The 20,176-nt window shown below is 43.7% G+C and overlaps 1 protein-coding gene across 4 annotated transcripts in view; it reads left to right on the top strand.

The window, feature by feature from the left end:
• Positions 1-20,176, top strand: part of RBFOX1 (RNA binding fox-1 homolog 1) — a 489,827-nt gene that overhangs the window by 355,125 nt on the left and 114,526 nt on the right. For 2 of the 4 annotated variants that reach the window (XM_054992895.1, XM_054992893.1), the window contains one exon: positions 6,854-6,934. The exons of the other annotated variants lie outside the window; for them this stretch is intronic. In XM_054992895.1, the coding sequence (XP_054848870.1) occupies positions 6,854-6,934 (81 nt within the window). The remainder of the gene's footprint in view (positions 1-6,853; positions 6,935-20,176) is intronic. 4 annotated transcript variants of the gene reach the window in all.

Here is a 20,176-nt window from a genome sequence, read left to right as displayed (position 1 = left end):
CCTTGCGTGTGTTGTGTTGGTGCCAGCGATCCTCTCCTTTCTCCCTCGTCGCCACCATTCCTGGCCTCACGGAGCGGCTATGGCGACTCGTAGGATTTTGTCTGTAGGTTTCCATGACCTCATCACACCAGGCACAGTGGTATTCTGCTCGGGAGAGATGCCACTAAAACGTCCTAAGTACTAAATAAAATACCACTCTAGTCAGCAAAGTACGATGCCTTCCTCTAACCTCTGTGGCCTTACACCAGAGGAGGGCATCTTTGGCTTGATGAAGGTCTCAAACGTTGTTTATCCCAGTGGGTAGTATAGAAGCCGTCATTTCTAGAAAGGCATAGGTCATTGCAGCACATGGGGTTAGACAACAGTGCGGGCAAGTGAGTTCAAAGGCAGTGATGGCCAAGGAGGAGATAACTGGAGTTGCAACAAAAGAGCCACCAAGACACAAAAGGGTGGTGAACAATACAAATGTTTGGTAAAGTGAGTCTCCTTCCCCCCCCCCCCCAGTCATTTGTTCGGCCACGTCAAATATGTTAGCTTTCAGGTGAATATCAAACTTAAACTGGGGCTGCCCTAATTTTAAGCTCACTAAATTATACTTGCTTTATTGCTGCAACCGAAAATTTCTGCACATAACACAGTTGTTGAAAGCCCCCTATAATCTTTCCCTATGAATGCATTGTTCTGATTTTTTATTTATGTAGCAGCCTTTTCTGCAGACCTCCACTGATAATACAAGTCTCAGAGTCTGCATATGATAATTTTAAAAATAACAAGATGAAACAAAATGCCTTACTGAAAACCAACCAAAACATAAAGTTGGATAAAACCAAAACAGCTGAAGCTCTAACAGTGTGATGTAGTTATTAGGATATCAGATTAGGATCTGGGTGACCTTGGGACAGTCACACCCTCTCTGCCTTGCCTACCTTCCAAGGTTGTTGTGAGGGTAACATGGGCTTGGAGGAAGGGTGGGGTAGAAGTGTACCATTATTGAAAGGCAACAATAATAAAAGACTACTAGAAACAGCAGGGAAGAAGTTTATATGAACATATGAAGCTGCTTTATATCAAGTGATCGCATCTCCATCTAGTTCAGTATGGCCTACTCTGATTAGCTGCCGTTCTCCAAGCTGTCAAGGAGAGTAATGTCTTGTCTAGCTTGAGATGCTGTGGACTAAGCCCCTGTATGTAAAGGGACCACTGCCCAGTGGCTGCTCTTCCACACCATAATGAGTAGGTTCATGGGTAGGTTTTGCTATGTTTTCAAGGAAACCCAGGGGCACCTGGTATCCAATCTGAAAATGCTAAGCATTTGAAAGGGATAGATGCAGGGGACTATACATCAAGTGCCATGTGGAAACCAGAACATTAAAGCCAGATTGCTTGATTGATGAGAGATCCAGGCATCATCCAGTGACTGCCGACAGGAGATGGTGACACACTGCCGAAGGAAAAGGAAGCGCTCGTCTTTTTTTTAATTACCAACATCGCCATGTTCTTTTAAAAAGTATTACATGGAAAATTCAACTACTCCATAAGCATGGTGAGAGGTTCTTTTTCTCTCCTACTAAATGATGAAAAATTTGGCCACTTTGGAAATAAAGATGATATATCTGTGGAGAAACCGTTGATTTAAAATATCTTTAATCTTGATAAATAAGTTTTTTGGGGGGAAAAGAGAGAGGGAGAGAGAGGAGAAGGTTATACAAAGCTGTCAGGATGGCACTGACGGATGGCACATTCCCCTGTTTCTCAATTGGCGGTGAAGACACACGCCACAAGGCTTAACCACGTTGTACATCATATCTGCCAACTCATTTCTTTGATTAAATATTCCATCAGTGCAGGCTATAAGGCGGTAAACCTTAACAAGATTCATAAGATGCACCTCTTGAATACGCATAACTCACTTCCTTGGATAGAGAGCACTCTGCATGCGGAAGAAAATTAGAATGGAGTTAAATTACTCCCGAAGACAAGATCAATAGACAGAAGGGGGTGGGGGGAAGAGCCCCCTAATGCAATGCAAATTTAAGATATAGTTATGTCCTGACAACTCTGAGCAGACAATTAAAGTCAAAAGTAGAGCCGTTTGACGTAAATCAACTTCTAAAACCCTGAACATAATAGTAAACGGTCAGGGGTCGTTGACAAGCCATACTACAGCTGGATATTCCATCCCCCCCCCCCCGCCTACTATATAGATTTAGGAGGAGAGTAAAAGCAGACTTTGTGTAACAAAATTCTATGACATTCCTTTTAAAGGGTGGATACAATTCTATCCCAAGTACCCAGTGGTTCTGTTTGAAATAAAATGCAAAAAAATTAATCTTCAGAGCCTATTTCGTGTAAATTCCCCCCCCCCACCACCACCACCGTGGTACTGTAGTCGATTACATATGTCTGAATGGCATTGCATCAAATAGGGATACCACCATGCCATGGCCCAGGCAGCCTCTCCATTTATTTATTCATGCCACACAGGACAGTTCTATAAACTGCAAATGCTTACATTGTTCCTTAGCAACTAATGAGAATGTCGTTGGTTGACATTAAAGAACTTCTGCAAATGTGCTTTTGTGACTGCCATTTTGCCATGGCATCCACCATATGTCCTCAGAATCCCAAATGTTCTCATAGGTTCAACGAGATTGAGGTCCCCAGACCGCTACGAGTATACACAACCAAGCAATCAGCAGCAAAGAGTGGAGAACTCTTTGTAGAAGGGAATATAGAAAGAAACAAAGAGGAATAATCTTACTTCCCTATTATTTTGTTCCAGGCAGCTTTTTTGTCAGAGATAAACTGTCCCTGGAAATGGTAATTTCAATGATGGCGCAGGGAGACAAATAGTATGGGTGAAGGTAATGAAAATTGAGGTGATGCCATCTGGAAAGGGGAATAGGAACAGTCATTGAGCTGGTCTGAGTACACAAAAATATGATGCTCCTCTTGCAAGAGTATGAGGGCAGGGGACTCCTTCCACATCAGAGAGCATGGGGTCTCCAAAAGGGGGGAACCACAAAACTAAACCAAAGTCTGGCTGTAGTTATGTATATATTGGTTCCCCTACCAAACATACATACAAACAGAATGACAAATCGTCTTCTATTAACCCTACGCTAGATTTAAATGTATAACCAATTAACTAATTTTAATCTCTCAAAAAATAACAGCTGTTGGCATTTTTCTTTGAATAATCCTTGTTTAGTTTCCATAATAGTGTACATTTTAATGAAAAACTCATTAGAATGTAACACAGGGCGTAATTAATTCCGGGTGATTCTTTCTATGTAAATAGCTAGTACAGATGCTGAATTCCATTTTCTGCTGGCTTTATTAATTTTTCATACACCAATATTTCAGCCGTAATGGGTTGTAACAGCTCCTCAGAAGTTTTAGAAATGCATTAACCATCATCAGAGTTGTTAATCTAGCTGGGATTTTTTTTTTTTACCATTTGTATGATAATACTTTAACACTACATTTGTTAAAACAATGGCAATAGCTTTATTTTTTAATGCTTTGAAACAAACATCTATGTATAATTAACATAAGTAATATTAAACAATATTGGGTTAATTTGTCTGTATTTAGAAAACAACGTAATCTGTTTCACTAACGGCATCTGAGGATAAATTTATTTTAAGAGGGTGGGGGAGGAGTTCGAGACCAGGAATGGTCAAATAGGCATGTTGCCGTTTCTTCTCATTTTCATAGATTGTCATTTTTATTTTGCCCTTTTTGTTGCTGGTGTTCTGAATTGGTTTTGTTTTTTCAAACCTAATTTTAATGTCATTTATATGTTACAAGTAGGGGACCCACAAGGACTTGTGGCGGTGGGAGGGATCTCATTTGGCTGTCCTGGCCCCATGAATGTAGTGAAAGGCCTGCAATTGGAGCAGGCACACAAAGTACAGGCAATTTTGCATATCTGGGTGAGTTAGAGAAAATACAACACTCTCACACCTTACAACTGCTTCACATCCCTGTACGGTCTTTACATGACCTATACACAAATGGGCATGGATCAAACGCTGATGCAGTCGTATGATGGTTGTGTCAAGGGGTGTTTTTTTTTTTTTGGTCATGCGGTGTTTTGTTGATACTGGGGCTGCCAGGTCCCCTTACCGTCCCAGTGTGGCCTCTGAATGGTTTGCTTACACATGGAAAACACATGCACCCTGCACCCCCCCACTATGACGTCACTTCCGGTGACATCATTGTGCGGGTGCAGGAGCACGCACGCACGCACTTCACAATGGGCCAGTTTGGGCCTCAAATGGACCCATTTAGGGCCCAAATTGGCCTGCTGCAAAGCGCACGCACGCTCCTGGGGCAGTGCAGTGACATCCCTCCCAGGAGTTAGGTCATCATCACGCTGCCCCCAGGGGCCTGCCCAGGAGTCCTGCTCCTGCACCCTTCTCCCCACCAGCTGGGTGAGTGGCGGCGGGGGGTGGAGGATGAAAGTGAGGGATCCTCCGCCCCCATTGTGGGAATGGGATCTCTAGCTGATACACACGAGTAAAGGTGAGCATTGGTAATCCCCTCTTCACTAGCCCTACATACAGTTTCCTGGGTTCAGTTCTCCACTTTGCCATGAAGCTCCCTGGGTGGTCTGGGGCCAGTCGCTCTCTCTGTCAGCCCTTGGCTATTGTAGAGATAAAATTTAGAGGTGAGCTCAATGTAAGCCACCTAGAACTCCTTGGAAAAAGGAGGGGTGGGAGTAAAATGTGGTAGGTGGAGGGAGAGAGAGAATTCCTGCTAGATAGCCTTAGGTAGACTCAACCTTTCACCACTTCATTTGCAATATGGCATGTGGTGGAACACCCACTGGCCCGTGAACACCACTTTTTGGCCCTCCAAGGCACCTCGGTGTCCTGCTCTTACTCTCACTGACTCTCCTTGCAGGGTTTGTTTACCTGCTCTTTCCTTGGCACATTGCTACCAACTGAATCCTTTCCTGATATCTTCAGGAAGATATAACCTAGCCTCTCACATCTCAAGTCACTGTGTAAACTTCTAGGTGACAGATTCCAGCTAAGGTGTGAGCTGGCCATTTCATTATCTCTGGCCCCGATGGCCATTAGCATTTCCAAAGCTTTAATGGGTGATATTTGAGTGATGCTTGGGAGCCGTTGACCTCCTGCCTGTCTTCTGCTAGGAGAGAGAAAAAACATTTAAAACTAAATTGGGTGTGTGTGTCAAGCCCTGACCTGAAACATTTCTTCACATGGAGATAATTGGTTGGGTGTTCCTTCGGCTTGCTCAAGACTTCCACTGTCTCCCCCTCCCCTGCTGCAGACCCTCCTCTTAAACACTTTGCTATTTCCCTGGCTCTGCCAATTCAAGAAGCACATTGGGTTGCCATTAGCCATCATGACTAGGAGAAAGAATGACCATGTGTTTGTTTTAGTAACCAGCATTGCACTGCATACCAGTGGGTGAAGAGGGAACTTCAAATTCTAGCCATTGTGTGTCCAGAAATGCCCTCTCTCCATTTATTAAAACACATCTTGTGCATGGGGAAGGGGCAGAAGTAGTAGGAGTTATTTAAAATACAAGTGCAGTCGTACATGTGGGGTGGGTTGGGGTGTGTTTTAGAGGGGTACACAAAAGCAGGGCTTTTTTTCAGCAGGAACGTGGGGGAACGGAGTTCCAGAACCTCCTGAAAATGGTCACATGGCTGGTGGCCCCGCCCCCTGATCTCCAGACAGAGGGGAGTTCAGATTGCCCTCCGCGCCGCCAAGTGGCGTGGAGGGCAATCTCAACTCCCCTCTGCCTGGAGATCAGGGGGCGGGGCCACTAGCCATGTGACTATTTTCGCGGAGGGCAACCCACTGAGTTCCACCACCTCTTTTCCCAGAAAAAAGCCCTGCACAAAAGCATATATTTTTTGATATGAACTTCTAGCAAGACAGAGAATTCTTTCTTTGATTCATTGTTTCTCTGTTTCTGCCCCACTTGTATAAGGGGTCTGAGAATAACAAGGCGCTCAAAATTGTTTACATAGAGTTATCTGGGGGCCTGCTCCATTAATACTTGTGCCAAAGAGGGAAGATGTAGATTAAGAAAAGCTACCCCAATTAATGATATTCCAGCCCTAGCTCCTTTTGCTCTGCCAGAAGCAGACAAAAGTTACGGCCAAACGCTGCCTTACAGGCATACTTGGATTCCCTTCCTTTGAGGTCTCCCCCCTCCAGTTTTGAGGCTGCACATTTCCAGAGAGGTATTTTGGGTCTTTTCTTGCTCAAAATCACCACCCTCCCTAAGCCTTGAGCACTCACAGGGCTGAGAGGAAGCTTGAGCTTGTACAAAGTGGCTGTACGACATCAGAGTCAATGATGGCCGGTTCAGTGGGCTTTACTCTATGGAGTAAAGCAGCCGTATGTTCCAACGGGGCCATGTCATAGATTAGGCTGGTAGTGATCCTGGCTGAGAAGAAAATTGAAGGACATGAGAACAGTTCTGTGGACAGGATGGGTGTCCAGGTCTCCTCCACCACCACCATGTTGAATTTGGTGGGGTCCACTTGGGAGAGGAAAGAGATGGAGAGAGGACAGCCGTAGTAGCTGCCAGCAGGGTAGCAGTTATGAGAGCCTCCCAATTTGAATTTTTTTTTTAATCTCAGAGGAAAGCGTTCAGTGTGTTGATACTGCTACATATATACAACTTAGTAAATATGTATGGGGGCTCTCTATCATCACTTGTGGTCAATGGCATGTCATGTCAACAGTTTCATGGCTTTATCACATGGGGGGCTTTTTATTTTTTTAAAAAAAATCAGACCTAGTTTGAGTTTTCCCGATATCCGTCTATACGCTCTTCCTCTCTTTCTTTCTCTCTTTCATAGGCAGGGTGCTGCTGTGCCAGGCAAACCAGGAGGGATCTCCCGTGTACAGTGCCCCCAGTTCACTAGTATACACATCCACAAGTAAGACAGTCTTATGGCTCTCTCTTTTGTTTTGCCTGTGAATGTCGATCAAGCCCCACTCAATTTTTTAAAAGTGCCAGCCTACCCCTATAGCCCTTGCCTAGATAAATGTGTTATTTAGAGGGAGAGTGACTGAAACATTTGTGTATTGCTGTGTGGTGGTGGAGAGTGCCGTCAAGTCATAGGAGCTGACTTATGGCGACCCCTGGTTGGGTTTTCATGGCAAGAGACTTTTCATGGCCATTGCCTGCCCCTGCAACCCTGGTCTTCCTTGGAGGTCTCCCATTCAATTACTAACCGAGGCCAACCCTGCTTAGCTTCTGAGATCTGATGAGATCAGGCTCACCTGGGTTACCGAGGTCAGGGAGTGTATTGCCGTAGAGGAGATTTATCCGTAAGCAACCAGTTCATGGCCAAACTGTTACAGTGATGTCACGGACATTCCAAACAAGGAAGAAATGTTAACCTGTACCATATTGAGAACGGTGTGCCATTTCCTTCCCTGAGGTGAAGGTGAAAGGATAGGTGGAGGAGACCAGGCTTGGGGGAAAGAGGGGCCTGTTTGTGCCGTGTTTCAACAGAGGAAGGTGTTCTTAGAAAGTGGGAATGGTTCTCGGTACTTTGTAACTCCAGGCACCCATTGCCCTTCTACCAGCTGGGGCTGATGCAGCAGACGCTTCTCATAGACCTGGTTTGCAGCGGCATGGTTGTAGGAGGAGATGCCTCTCACCTCCCATGCTGCTGATTTCTGGAAATATGCCTGTGGTGCATTGGCAGGCATGTTCACTTGGGTGGCTTAACTGGAGAACCTGCTCTGTTAGCAAGCAGGGAGATGAAGGGATGGAAGTACAAGAGATCCCAAGGTGAAGCGGAGCCACCAGAGCTGCCACAGTTCGGCCTTAATGAAGAAGCCCAGATCTGTCTGTATCTGAGGGGGCATTTCCATCAGGACTGTTGTGGAGAGATCCAAGGACAGAGGCGGGTGGCCTGAGGAGACAACTAGAACAGAATGTTTGTGGGGAGGGGGGTGAGCAAGGATGAAGGCCATTCTCTCGTCCCCTCTGTCTCTCCACCACTCGAGCAGCATCTCTCCAGCACAGACCAAGCGTCCCTTCTTCCTCAAAGCAAAATGCGTCTGCTTCACACAGTTGGATAGAGTTCCGTACATTGCTTATGTTGTTGTATATTGCGTATATGGTATATTATGTATCTTGTATTGTAAACAGCATTGGGAGCCAGTCTGTCCAAAAAGTGAGATGTAAATATTATTGAAATAATAAAAAGGGAAATTTGGGGGTGGGGTGGGGTGGGGTGGAGGGTAAGGCTGGAAAAGAGAACAGAAAAGACTGACTGTGACCTGGCAGAGTTGGTATTCAGAACTCAAAATACAATAAGAAATAAATGCATTTGTTAAGAAAGCTAACCAGAGGAGATCCTACGATCCCAGTTGGGGTGAAAGTATTGATTTTGTATACTTCTTCCAAGTAAAGACCCGGAAGACTTACATTTTGAGTAGTTGAGGAGTTTCATCAAAAGGGAAATTGAAGTGAATTCGGAGGGGTCCCTGCCTGATAAAAAAATCAAAATCTGTAGGAATTTTGAGGGAGGTTTATAAATATTGCTATGGCACAGCAATATCTCAGTATCCAAGGATGCATGGATGGAGTGAGGAAAAACATATGAAAAGACGCACAAAAGGGCATATTTGTGCATCCCTAGCAGGGGCCAGTTACAAATTGGTAGCACTTTCCACCACTACAGAGATCAGCATCGTTCAAGCTGGCGACCATCTGATGGTTGTGCCAATCCCTAGGAGAAGCAGTTTAGCATCCATGAGAGTCTCTAGATGAGGTCTGTTATTATGGGGACTTTCTTATGGCATAATCTATGGACATTCAGCAAAAAGGGAAAAAATAAGGGGGGGGGGAGATTTATGTGGTTCAAAAGCTTCTAAATTTATCCCATACTGCTCCAGTTCTTTCCATAATTGTCTTAAGAAAACTTCCATCAGTTTCTGTAATTAAACTAATGGTCCAAATGAATTTCCAGATCACTAGCTATTCATTCCAATATGTCATTATGCTGAGTTCAATTAATAGGAAGTAAGTTTACAGCCCATTGTGTCCCTAAAATGCTATCCTATTTTAGCAGTTTTAATTAGCAATATTCGCTCTACTACCACCAACTCCTACCCACCCATTCAGACCACACACACTCATTCGATGTGCCCCATTGTTGGACTCTGGAGTTCTTTGTTGGGTAGCATTAAAATAAACAGAGTGAAACATTGATAATTAAAACTCTAATGTCTTCCTTACTCTTAAAGTTCACGGGCCCTGATCCAGGTATTTTATGGCAAGAATGGGAACTCCAAAGTTCACATGAAACTTCTGCATCCACAGTTCTTCATTCTCCTGAAACAACACATCTGCTTCAATACTCAAGTTACCCCATTCATTTCAATGGTGAAAGTGCGTGCAAATCTTTTTTCTGTTGAAATAAACAGGGTAGCTGGTGCTCGTGGAAGATTTCTATAAAGCTCTGAATTAGGGTGAAAGATCAACAGTGCACTCCTAGGTATACATCCTTCTAAGCACATTGACTTCCATTGGTTTTAGAAGGGGTAACTCTGCTTAGGGGAGTACACTGTAAGACTTACATTCCAAGCAACTGAGGGATTCCACCCAAATGGAAATTGGAAATGAATTCGGGGAGGGTCCTTGCCAGGAAAAAAACCCATCAAAACCTGTAGGAATTTTGAGGGATGTTAAAAAGAATTCAAGTAAGCCTTTTTTAAAAAGAAAAAGGGGCTATCAGATTTCTACCCAAGACAACTCTGTGAGAATTTGCAGCATTCACTGTTTGGTTAAATATTTTGCAGAATTTTAAAGACAGTCAAATAATTTTGATCGAGTGGCACAGTTTCTCAGTGAGACTTCCGTGCGTTGCGGTACTTAGTGTTGCACTGGGATCAGGGAGAGCCAGGCTCAGATTCCCAAGATGTTTTCTGGGTAATCTTTCACTAGTCACTCTTTCTCAACCAGGCATTGCTTTTAGATGAAACGGGAAGGGAAGCTCAATGGAGAAAGGGGGTGGAATTTCAAACCCTAAGTCAGTTGCAAAATACAGAATTGCCTCCAAACGTTCACCCAAATCTTGGCTCAGATCAAACCTTGGTGTGTGGGGGGGGGGGGGACAAAGGGTGTATGCAGCTAAATTGCTGAATTCCAAGGCAAGCCGATTGCTTGAGTGAAATTCCAATAGGACAAGGACAATCCATTTCATTAAGTTTTAGTGCTGTTTCTTAGGGGGCTCCCAGACATCCCTAGGTAGTTTATATGAGATGGCCTTTTTTTAATTGCTACCTTTCTCTCTCACTTTCCCCCCCGTTTTGGCTTGCTCTTTTCAGACAGCATATCCAGCCGTCATCTTCTGGTGTGCTCCCAAGCACCAGTCTTGCCTTGATATTTCTTTCACAGAAATACATATGACAGATAAGTAGCCGCTGTGGGATATTTTTGCCTCGTGTCAAAGAGATATTAAAACAATAAACTACATTGCCCTGGGATTTTAGCTCATGAGAAAGCTGAGAACAACAAGGCAGAGACGAGATAGTTTTGAAAGGTGGCTCGGCAGTTTTATTTATTTATTTTTTAAAAAAACGTCCCCAGAAAGCTGCAGCTCCACTGGCAGAAAACATTTTGATTTGAGTGCTGTGCCGCCTTAAGTGGATGGGGAAGCAGACTTTGACACCCTTAATCCTGCTGTTCTGTGAGAGAAGAAACAAGATTTGCATGCAGAGCTGTTTGTCATTGGAGTAGGCTAAGGAAGCTGAATCAAAGCAATGAGTTTATTTTTTTTAGATGAAACAGTCAGAGTTCTCCCCTCCCTCGCTGGTTACTTTGTCTGCTCCATGCATTGATCCAAGTGGATTAAAACTTCTTTCCAGGCCAATTTTTCACAGGTAGTTTAAGCATGATCTGGTCTGTGATCCAGTCCATTGTTATGGTGGCCCCACTCATGTATTGAAGGCACCTTGGAAACGAACGATTCTTCCATATGTAGTTATCACCTGCTTCCCCCACGTCTCCTCCCTTGCTGAAGGTGCATGGGTCAGAGGACGACAACACGTTGTGCATACACAGGATCCCAAGCAGTGTTCCCGCTAATGTGAGCACGTGAGCAATCGCTCACAGATTCTGACTCCTCTGCTCACAGCTTTTCAGCTGTAGCTCACAGATACTAACCCTCAGGTGGCCCCGCCCTCCCAGTCAGCCAGCATCTGCAGGTGGGCCCTATAGGGATGGAGCCTCATCCCACTTCTCTCCTCCCTTCCTGGCTTTGGCTGGTTTGGCCCCCAGGGTGGTGCCAGAGAGCGCCTCCAGCCACTGCTGGCTCTCTAGCTGGGGAACAGAGCAGAGCTGAGTGATTGGGTCTGGCCTGACCCATGCAGCCTGAAATCACTAGGATCCCCTCAGCCCCAGAGAGCTGAGGAGTGGAGGTAGCACCTCAGCCACCACCATGGTGAAGGCATCATTTAACTTGGCCTTGGTGCAGAAGGAGGCTGCAGAAGTAAGCATTGACTCACAAAAGCTCATCTTGACATAAATGTGCTAGTCTTTAAGGTGCCATTGTGTGTCTGCTTTATTTTGTAGCAACAGACTAATACAACTACCCCTTTGTAATCAGCATGGACATATCCATTTTTATATAAAAGTATACTCTGATTTTTGTGGCCCTTTCACCTAATGGCTTTTATTGTTAAATTGTTTTGATTGTAATCAAAACAATTTGATTGTAATTTTTTTTTTAAAGAGGTGCACTCAAAACTAATGAAAGTTGTTGTTTCGGCTCACAAAGTAGATTTTTAGCTCACAACACTGCAAAGCTTAGAGGGAACATTGACCCAAGCAGAATCCCTAGCTGCTCCCTGGGGGATCTCAGATGTTGGGGAAATGATTTCCCAACTGGAGAGCTGCCGCCAGTCACCTTTAAATACAGACGGCAAAACTCTGAAGACCTTCCAGTTTTAACTACATCAGCAGCCCATGAGCACTGTTGGTCAAAGTGGGACAAAACTGTGCATATGGAAATAAACTGATGTGTAGCAAAGAACCGACAGGAGACAAAGTCAGGATGCAAGTCTGACCCTCCTTTCGGAGGCAAGTGCTTCATTGAGAAACTTTTCCGGAAGTCCCGGAAGAGAGCAAGAACAATTAAGGCAGTAGCAAAAGTTACAATCTTCTGAGCCAGTCACAGACAACTGGACAAACATGCTGCAGTCAGTCTTTGTCTTATCTGTGAAGCATAGCGAAGTACATTGTGAGCTGATCATGTGAGTATATTGTGCAGCTCTGTGAGGGATGAGAGGACATGATGAGACATGCTGAGAAGGGCCCAAGGCCAGGGTGTACTCACTCCCTTCTAAGTCCTGGTCACGGTGTGCCTATTGATCAGGACCTGCAGAGTGGGGCTGCCAAGGCTGGCTGGTGTGCCAGGTCCAGCCCACACTGGTGAGGTTCATGGAATTCAAAAATTTTGATTGAAAGAAAACAAACATTACTCACAGAGAAGCTGCTTAAGCAGGACTGAGACTCCCTTCAAAAGGATACTGTGTGAAAATGCTCCCTACTCTATGTGGGAATTAAGTACCCTACCCAGTTTGACCCGCCTCGTTATCTTAATATGCTGGCAGTTCCAAAACTGAGGCAGTCACACATGGTTGCACATTGCAATGCGTTGCCTACAGCCCAGATGAAGAGCTGTTTTCTGAAGACACCAGCCGTTTTCACACACGCCCCGGGAGATCGTGCAAACTCACAGCATGAAGCGTCTTCCTAGCATGATCTCCTGGCACGATCCCCTTTAATGGCCCGATGTTATCAGAAAAAGGGCCATTAAATGGGATCGTGCCAGGAAATCATGCTAGGCAGGCGCTTTTATGCCAGGAGTTTCGCATAATCCGTTCCCTCCTCCCCTCTTCCATGACTCCCTGGCTCAGCGTGCTAAAATCTTAACAGATGTTCTGCCAGGAGTTCTGCCAGGAGTTTCACATGGGTGCGTGGCCATGTGAAAATGGCCACCTTCAGATCAGCGCATCTGTGACTGCCCTTTGGCTGTAATTGACTCATTGTCACATACTTTTTTCTACAGTCCAAAGTTTACAATAAGCAGAGAAAGATTTCTTTAAAAATGGCTACTGAAGTACTCAGCCATTCCTGACTCTTTAAGATTAAGTTTACTTCTGAGTAGCCTTTGCAAACTCTACATTGTGGCAAACTTTGATTTTACTGTTATTTTTAATTCTTAAAATTTGTTTATAGTATATGGCCTGTGGGCTGTTAAACTTGAATAAACTCAAAAACAAAATACTGAACTCCCAGCAGTTCAAAATCAGGGCAGGGCAGGAGGAAGCTGACCTCTCTTTCAACTGGATGGCAGACTGTTGTTTGTGTCAGGTCTTGCCAGGTAAATCCCCAAGCACTTCACTGCATTACTCAGGTGTATGAGTTAAAGTTACTTTATTGAAGAGAAATACCAGTATCAAGATGGTGAGACAGGATCATTGGCTGAAGTGACGCAAGGTAGCAAAGCAAGGTTAATTATAGGGCAAAGTCCATGCCCCCCCCCCAGTGGGAAAGAAAGTCCGTTAAGATTTTAGCACGCTGAGCCAGGGAGTCAGGGAAGAGGGGAGGAGGGAACGGATGAGCTCTGTTCAGTCTCTTAGGAGGTTGGTGCGGTCTCTGCTGAAACTTCAAGGCCACGTTCTCAGGCCTGCCAGGAAATTGTAACCAAAACACCTGCAAGATAAGCAGCTAGCAACCATTCAGCAAAACAGGTTTCCCTCTGCATGTTCTCAGAGGTACACTACACACTGCAACAAGGAATCCATAACACATGACAAATATGCTGGAGTCGTATCTGACAGTTTGCTTAATGTGTTCCATAGAACTCAGTGGGAGACACTGGGTACCAAACACATTGATGTCATCGGGGCCTCCAGAGTGACTGCATGCAAGGAAGGAGAATGGGAGGGGGGGAGGGAAACTACCTAGCAACCCCCAACCCCCACTTTGACGGTAAGGGGGGGGGGCTGGCAACCTTACCTTGTTGCTGATAAGGTTTAGAGTGGTCTTCTGAGAAAGTGTTGTGATTATTTAGTAGCTAAAAGATAAAAGCCAGCTCTGTTGGACTCCTGTTTATACTCTCCTGTGACATGTGTGGTCCTGTATTTAGTAGCTCTTGCAATATTCATTTGAAGATTCCAATTGTGGCCAGTATTTTTGATTCTTAATCTGATCAGGACGTGGGACTGGTGCTGTTTTGGCCCTCCATCAAGGGTCCTGTTCAGAGTTGTCTCCCTGAAACACAACCTGTCACTTCCTGTGATTTCCAGTAGATGGTGCTAGCAAATCAAAGACTCCTCATTGAGTGGTAGAAGTAGAGGGAGTATACCTTATCACACAGGAGACATTTCCCCTCCCATTTAAGCCACTTCGAAATGAGGATAATTTTGTGTGTCTTATTCCTCCAGCTGAGCCTCTTAAGCCTCCATTTTGATTTTACTTTCTCCGGTGTGTGAACTGAACTCTTGTCTTGGTCCTTTTAGTTTTGCATGATTTTCTGTTTGCTCATGCTGAATGTTTTCTACTAAAAATGTATGTCTTTTAAAATGTTTGTTGATAAATCAACGTTATAAATGGATTATATATTTAAATGTCATACGTTGGACATCATTAAAATGAACAATATGTGCACAAATGAATATCAATTATATTATATGCATGAATACATTAATTATAAAAACACAACAAGCATAAACAATACAAATGAATCTACAGAATCAAGGGAAGCAAGAATTGAAACTGCTGACCCATAATATGAATGAATGGATGGTCAGTTTGAAACTGGTTTAAAATGCCTTCATTTCTTTCAAAGAATTCTGACAACTGTTGGTCTTTCACAAGGGTGTATTCTTCATTGGAAATCATCACCCTGTCCATAGATTAGCAGCCATGAGAGCTAACCAAATTTGACTGAAACAAATTTGTATTTTGTAAAATAATATTTGCCCTTTTTAACCCATTATCTCTAACACAGTACATGGCTCAAATAATATTTGTGGCATTAAACATAAAAAAAACACTTTCTGAAGATAATCTTCAAATGCTGGAAATTACTCAAACAGCTCAAGACCTAGCTAACCGCCCTGTGAACCAAATGCCCCCCTCCCAACACATGATGCTTGTATTATTCTCCCATGAAGGAAGCTTGCAAATACACCAACGGGCATCATGAGTCCCCAGTCACTGGCTTTTTTTCAGCGGGAACGCGGTGGAACGGCGTTCCGGAACCTCTTGAAAATGGTCACATGGCTGGTGGCCCCGCCCCCTGATCTCCAGACAGAGGGGAGTTGAGATCGCCCTCCACTCCGCAGAGTGGCGCAAAGGGCAATCTAAACTCCCCTCTGTCTGGAGATCAGGGGGTGGGGCCACCAGCCATGTAACCATTTTCTCCGAGGGCAACCCACTGAGTTCCACCACCTCTTTTCCCAGAAAAAAAGCCCTGCCTCCTCTTCATTCTTCCCCTTTTCTCCTTCTTTCAGCAATGTTCCCAGGCATACAGAAATGCAGTTTTTGGGAGCAGACTCCATTGGAATCAGAGGCTTTGGAGAACTCTGTCATCACTGCTCCTTCCTTCTTTGCTGCTATGGAACTTTGGATGATTGGCCACTTCCACACGTAGTAAAAATAGCATGCCACTCACTGAACGCTGGCGGCTTTTCCACGCGATTTCTGATGTCACCGTTTCCAAAACGGATGCAGGCAGTTTTAATTCCATTTTTGTCGTGCCATGAAAACAGAATCAAAACTGCCTGCATCCGTTTTGGAAACAGCGACTTCAGAAATCATGCAGAAAAGCTGCCTGCATTCAGTGAGCGGGGCGCTATTTTTAGGATGTGTGGAAACGGTCATTGTCTTGAGGTTGGGGAAATCCCAGGAAGATCCCCCCAACCTCAAGACAATCTACCAAATATCTGTTGAGGCTGGCCCCACATCTAAGGGTCCTCCTGATTTTTGCAATATGGAACAATTTTCCATTTCTCAGTCCTGCTGCTTCAAACCAGACTTCCCCATAAGATATGTGTATTCTTCAGTGTTGTTTGTGGATCAGTAAATGATGCTCTATTTCATTTTGTTTAAATATCAGATAAGATCCAGTACAAAAATATGACTACCTGATATTGAAAAGCCATTAAAAAATAGTAGCTAGATTTCTTTCAGCTTCTGAGCATACATATTCCTGAGAGATAATTAACTTCACAAAAGCAGATAACGTTCCATATTTTAAATGCTTAGGATGATCTTTCTGATGGTTTTATTTTATTTTATTTTTGGTCTTTGAAAAATCTGTGTAGTGATATTCTCCCTAATAACAATCAGGAGTAATCTAATCATTATGCAAGCTTTTTCGGATCACACAGGCACACACACACACACACACACACAAACAAATTCAGGACCAGACGAAATCAACAATCCCATCAAGTTGAACTCTGGAAGACTGAAATGTAATCTTGCTTTCCCCCATGAAATGCTGCATGCTTCTTGCCCAGGGGGAGTTGTCAATACATTTGAGAGCTCAGATCACAAATATGCTGCGAGGAAGGGATGGGGGGGGGGGTTCATTACAACACATTTGGAAAGCTAGCCATATTTGGTATGTTACTTAAATTAATTCATAACATTTTGTTGTGACTTGAGAAAGTAAAAAAAAAATCATTTGCTGATAACTGAGAGTAACACGATGGAAAACCAGTCTTCTGACATGTTTGGACACTGCACATTTTGCACAGTGAAAACTTCTGTGTTCCTCCATTTTTAAAAAATACATCTCACCAGATGTTTAACTGTAAAAGAGTGAAAGAAATACCCCATTTGCTGGCAGAAATATTGGCAAGGCAGTCTCTTGAGAGAAATGCTAACTATAATATGAAAAAGGAGTTCAGTGGCAAGGATGGAGAAAGTTTTCTGGGCTTTGAGGGAAGTTATTGAGAAGCTGAAGTCATAGGATGGGCTTGAAGGAAGGTGCAGAGACTTAAGAAGGCTACTCATTCAGATGTGGAGACATCCCCTCCCCAGCTGCCATTTTGAAATATGGCCACGTTGACAGTCACAGGACGCAGTCTCCAAAGGTGAGTCTGTCTAGACACATGTGAAGTGGGGGTAAAAGTGTGACTGGAAAACTGAAAGTCCATTCAAGTAGACGGGTGCTGCATCCTCCTCCATCTGCAGCCATGACCCCTGTTCACAAGGAGTTCAGCACCCCTCACCAACGGGGATCTTTAAATTGCACTTCACTTTACACATGAATCGGTCAGAGCGCATTTAAAGATGCAGATGTCTTGCCATCCACATGAACTTTGGATCTGGACCACTTTTGGTATTTTGAATTCCCACTTTATGCTTTGATTTGTGGTCTGTTGAATCAGCTTTAGCTTTTTTTTTGACGTTTTTACCATCTTAGTTTTTGAAGCAGGCCCACCACAGAAGATCCCAATAGCAGTTGTTGACACTTACGGTTGAAAGAATCTCGGGAAGTGGGAAGGAGCAAATATTCTCTATTTATCTTCTTTATTATGTTCGTTATATTTTTGTCAGTGATTTCAGTCCCCTGTTTTTCACTGTTGCTTTTGTAGATTGTGTCCAGAAGTTGTATTTTGATTTTATTTACATAGTGTGTAAACCGTATTTAGGCATGCAATGCATGTAAAGTATACATATTATGTGTGAGGCTGATTTGTTGACACATATAATGCTGGAAAAACTGTACAATTTATGGAGGCAGTTTGGTGTAAGGATAGAGCACATAGCAGAAAAATAATGAATCGTGGTTTCTGTTCACATGCGGAAACAGTGAATGGGGACTTTTAGGTCAAGAGGTGAGACTGTGAAATCATTTCTAATATTACTTTTTAGGGCTTGTTGGACCAATGTTCCGGCACAGTACTAGGCAATTTCATTGTTTAAAAGTGGAGCTCATATTTATTTGTTTGTTTGTTTATGTCATTTATAGTCTGCCTTTCTCACTGAGACTCAAGGTGGATTACATAGTGAGAGATTTTATTGTAGAATTTGCTATGCAATTGTATTTTATGACTGTTGTACCCTGTCCTGAGCCCACTTGTGGGGAGGGTGGGTTAAACACCAAATAAACTAAAACTAAAACTATTAGTACAATCAGTAGCAAGGACAAGGGCAGGAATTTCCATACAGTGTCAAGGACATTTCCGTAAACAACGTCATAGGGTAAACGAATGCAAGTGTACAAAGACATAGCATTAGCAAGGATCTAATAATGGGCTGAAGAATTGCTGAAACAGAATATAATCAATTCTAGGACTGACATTAGACAACTTGAAGCACAAGTAGTGTATAGGAGTATGTATTTAAAGCAACAGATAATGTGTAAGGCAACATAATGGTGAAGTCTATGGTTCCTAACTCATTAGTGAAGCATCTGAGACCTCCTCCCTACAATACCGCCCTACTATCTGAGTAAAAAACCTTTTTGAATAATTCGGTTTTGCATTGTTTGTGGAAAGCCAAGAGCGTGGGAGCTCTCCTGACTTCCTCAGGCAAGCCGTTCCAGAGGGTAGGGGCCACCACAGAGAAAGCCCGTGTGTGGGCTGCTGTTGACTTCACTCATGTGCAGGCTGGCACCTACAAGAGACTCTGTTTGGATGAGCGAAGCTGCCATAGAGGGACATAGGGAGGGAGGCAGTCCCATAGATATGCTGGACCAAGGCCGTGAAGAGCTTTGTATGTAATAACTAATACCTTGAACTGAGCACGGTAACTGAGAGGTAGCCAATGGAGTGACTGTAGGATAGGAGTGATGTTCATATTAATGACTGCTGGTTTGAACAGTTATTCAGAAGAGATTTCAGGTTAATGGATAATTGGTGTTTTAGACAGGATGGGTGTTATTATATTTAAGAGACCATGCCTGCTTGGGAGAACAAAAAGCCTAAGTGAGAACAGTTGCACCTGTCCCAGCTTCCCAATGGGAAAGAGATTTATTTGGTAGAGCACTCATTTTGCATGCTTTTTTTCGTTATCAAGTAGAAGAGCTTAGACAGGCCAGTGACTCTGGAAAGCTACCACCAATCAGAGTCGGTGATTAGACAGACCTTCCAATGGTCTTGTTCATTATGGCCCATGAGTTTCTTGGTGGGTGATTCCTAGTAAATGATTGTAAGGCTATCCCGCACCACTCTCATTTTAGTCCTTTAAGGATCTTCATGTCAGCTTGTTTGCAAGTATGTAGGTCATGTCAGAATAGCCTCATCTCCTTTTTTGAAAGAGTTACTACATTGGTAGACCAGGGGAATGCTGTGGACATAGTTTATCTTTATTTCAACAAAGCTTTTGATAAGGTTCCACATTCCATTCATGTTGACAAGTTAGTAAACTGTGGTTTGGATCCTACTGCTGTTAAGTGAATTTGTAACCAGTTGACAGATTGCACCCAAAGAGTGCTTGTAAATGGTTCCTCATCCTCTTGGAAAGAAGCGACAAGTGGAGCACCTCACAGATCTGTCCTGGGTGCTGTGTTGTTCAATATCTTTATAAGTGAATTGAATGAAGGAATAGAGGGGGTGCTCATTAAATATGGAGATGATACTAACTTGGGAGGGGTACCAAATACAGTAGAAAACAGAATTAAGATTCAGGATGATCTTGACAGGCTGGAAAACTGGGCTAAAACTAACGAATTTCAAAAGAGATAAATTTGAAGTTCTGAATTTAAGTAGGAAAAATCAAGGGCATAATTATAGGATAGGGGAGACCATCTTGGCAGTTGTGTGAAAAGGATCTAGGGGCCTTAGTAGACCATACACTGAACATGAATCAGCAGTGATGTGATAGCTAAAAAGGCAAATGTGATTCTGGGCTGCATCAACAGGAGTATATTATCCCGATCACACAAAATGTACTCTGCTCCGGTTAGACCTCACTTGGAGTACTATATTCAGTTTTGGGTACCACAATTTAAGAAGGATGTTAAGAAGCTGGAACGTGTCCAAAGGAGGGCAAGAAAGATGGTGAGGGATCTGGAGACCAAGTCCTATGAGAAAAGGTTGACGGAGCTGGGTACATTTAGCCCTCTTCAAATATTTGAAGGGCTGTCGCAGAGGATGGAGCACAGTTATTTTCTGATGCCCAAGCCAGTTGGACC

The sequence above is a fragment of the Eublepharis macularius genome, chromosome 12 (genome assembly GCF_028583425.1).
Source record: "Eublepharis macularius isolate TG4126 chromosome 12, MPM_Emac_v1.0, whole genome shotgun sequence".
NCBI classification, from domain to species: Eukaryota; Metazoa; Chordata; class Lepidosauria; order Squamata; family Eublepharidae; genus Eublepharis; species Eublepharis macularius.
Note: the sequence above shows the minus strand (reverse complement) of the source record. Positions and strands in the feature narration are given on the sequence as shown.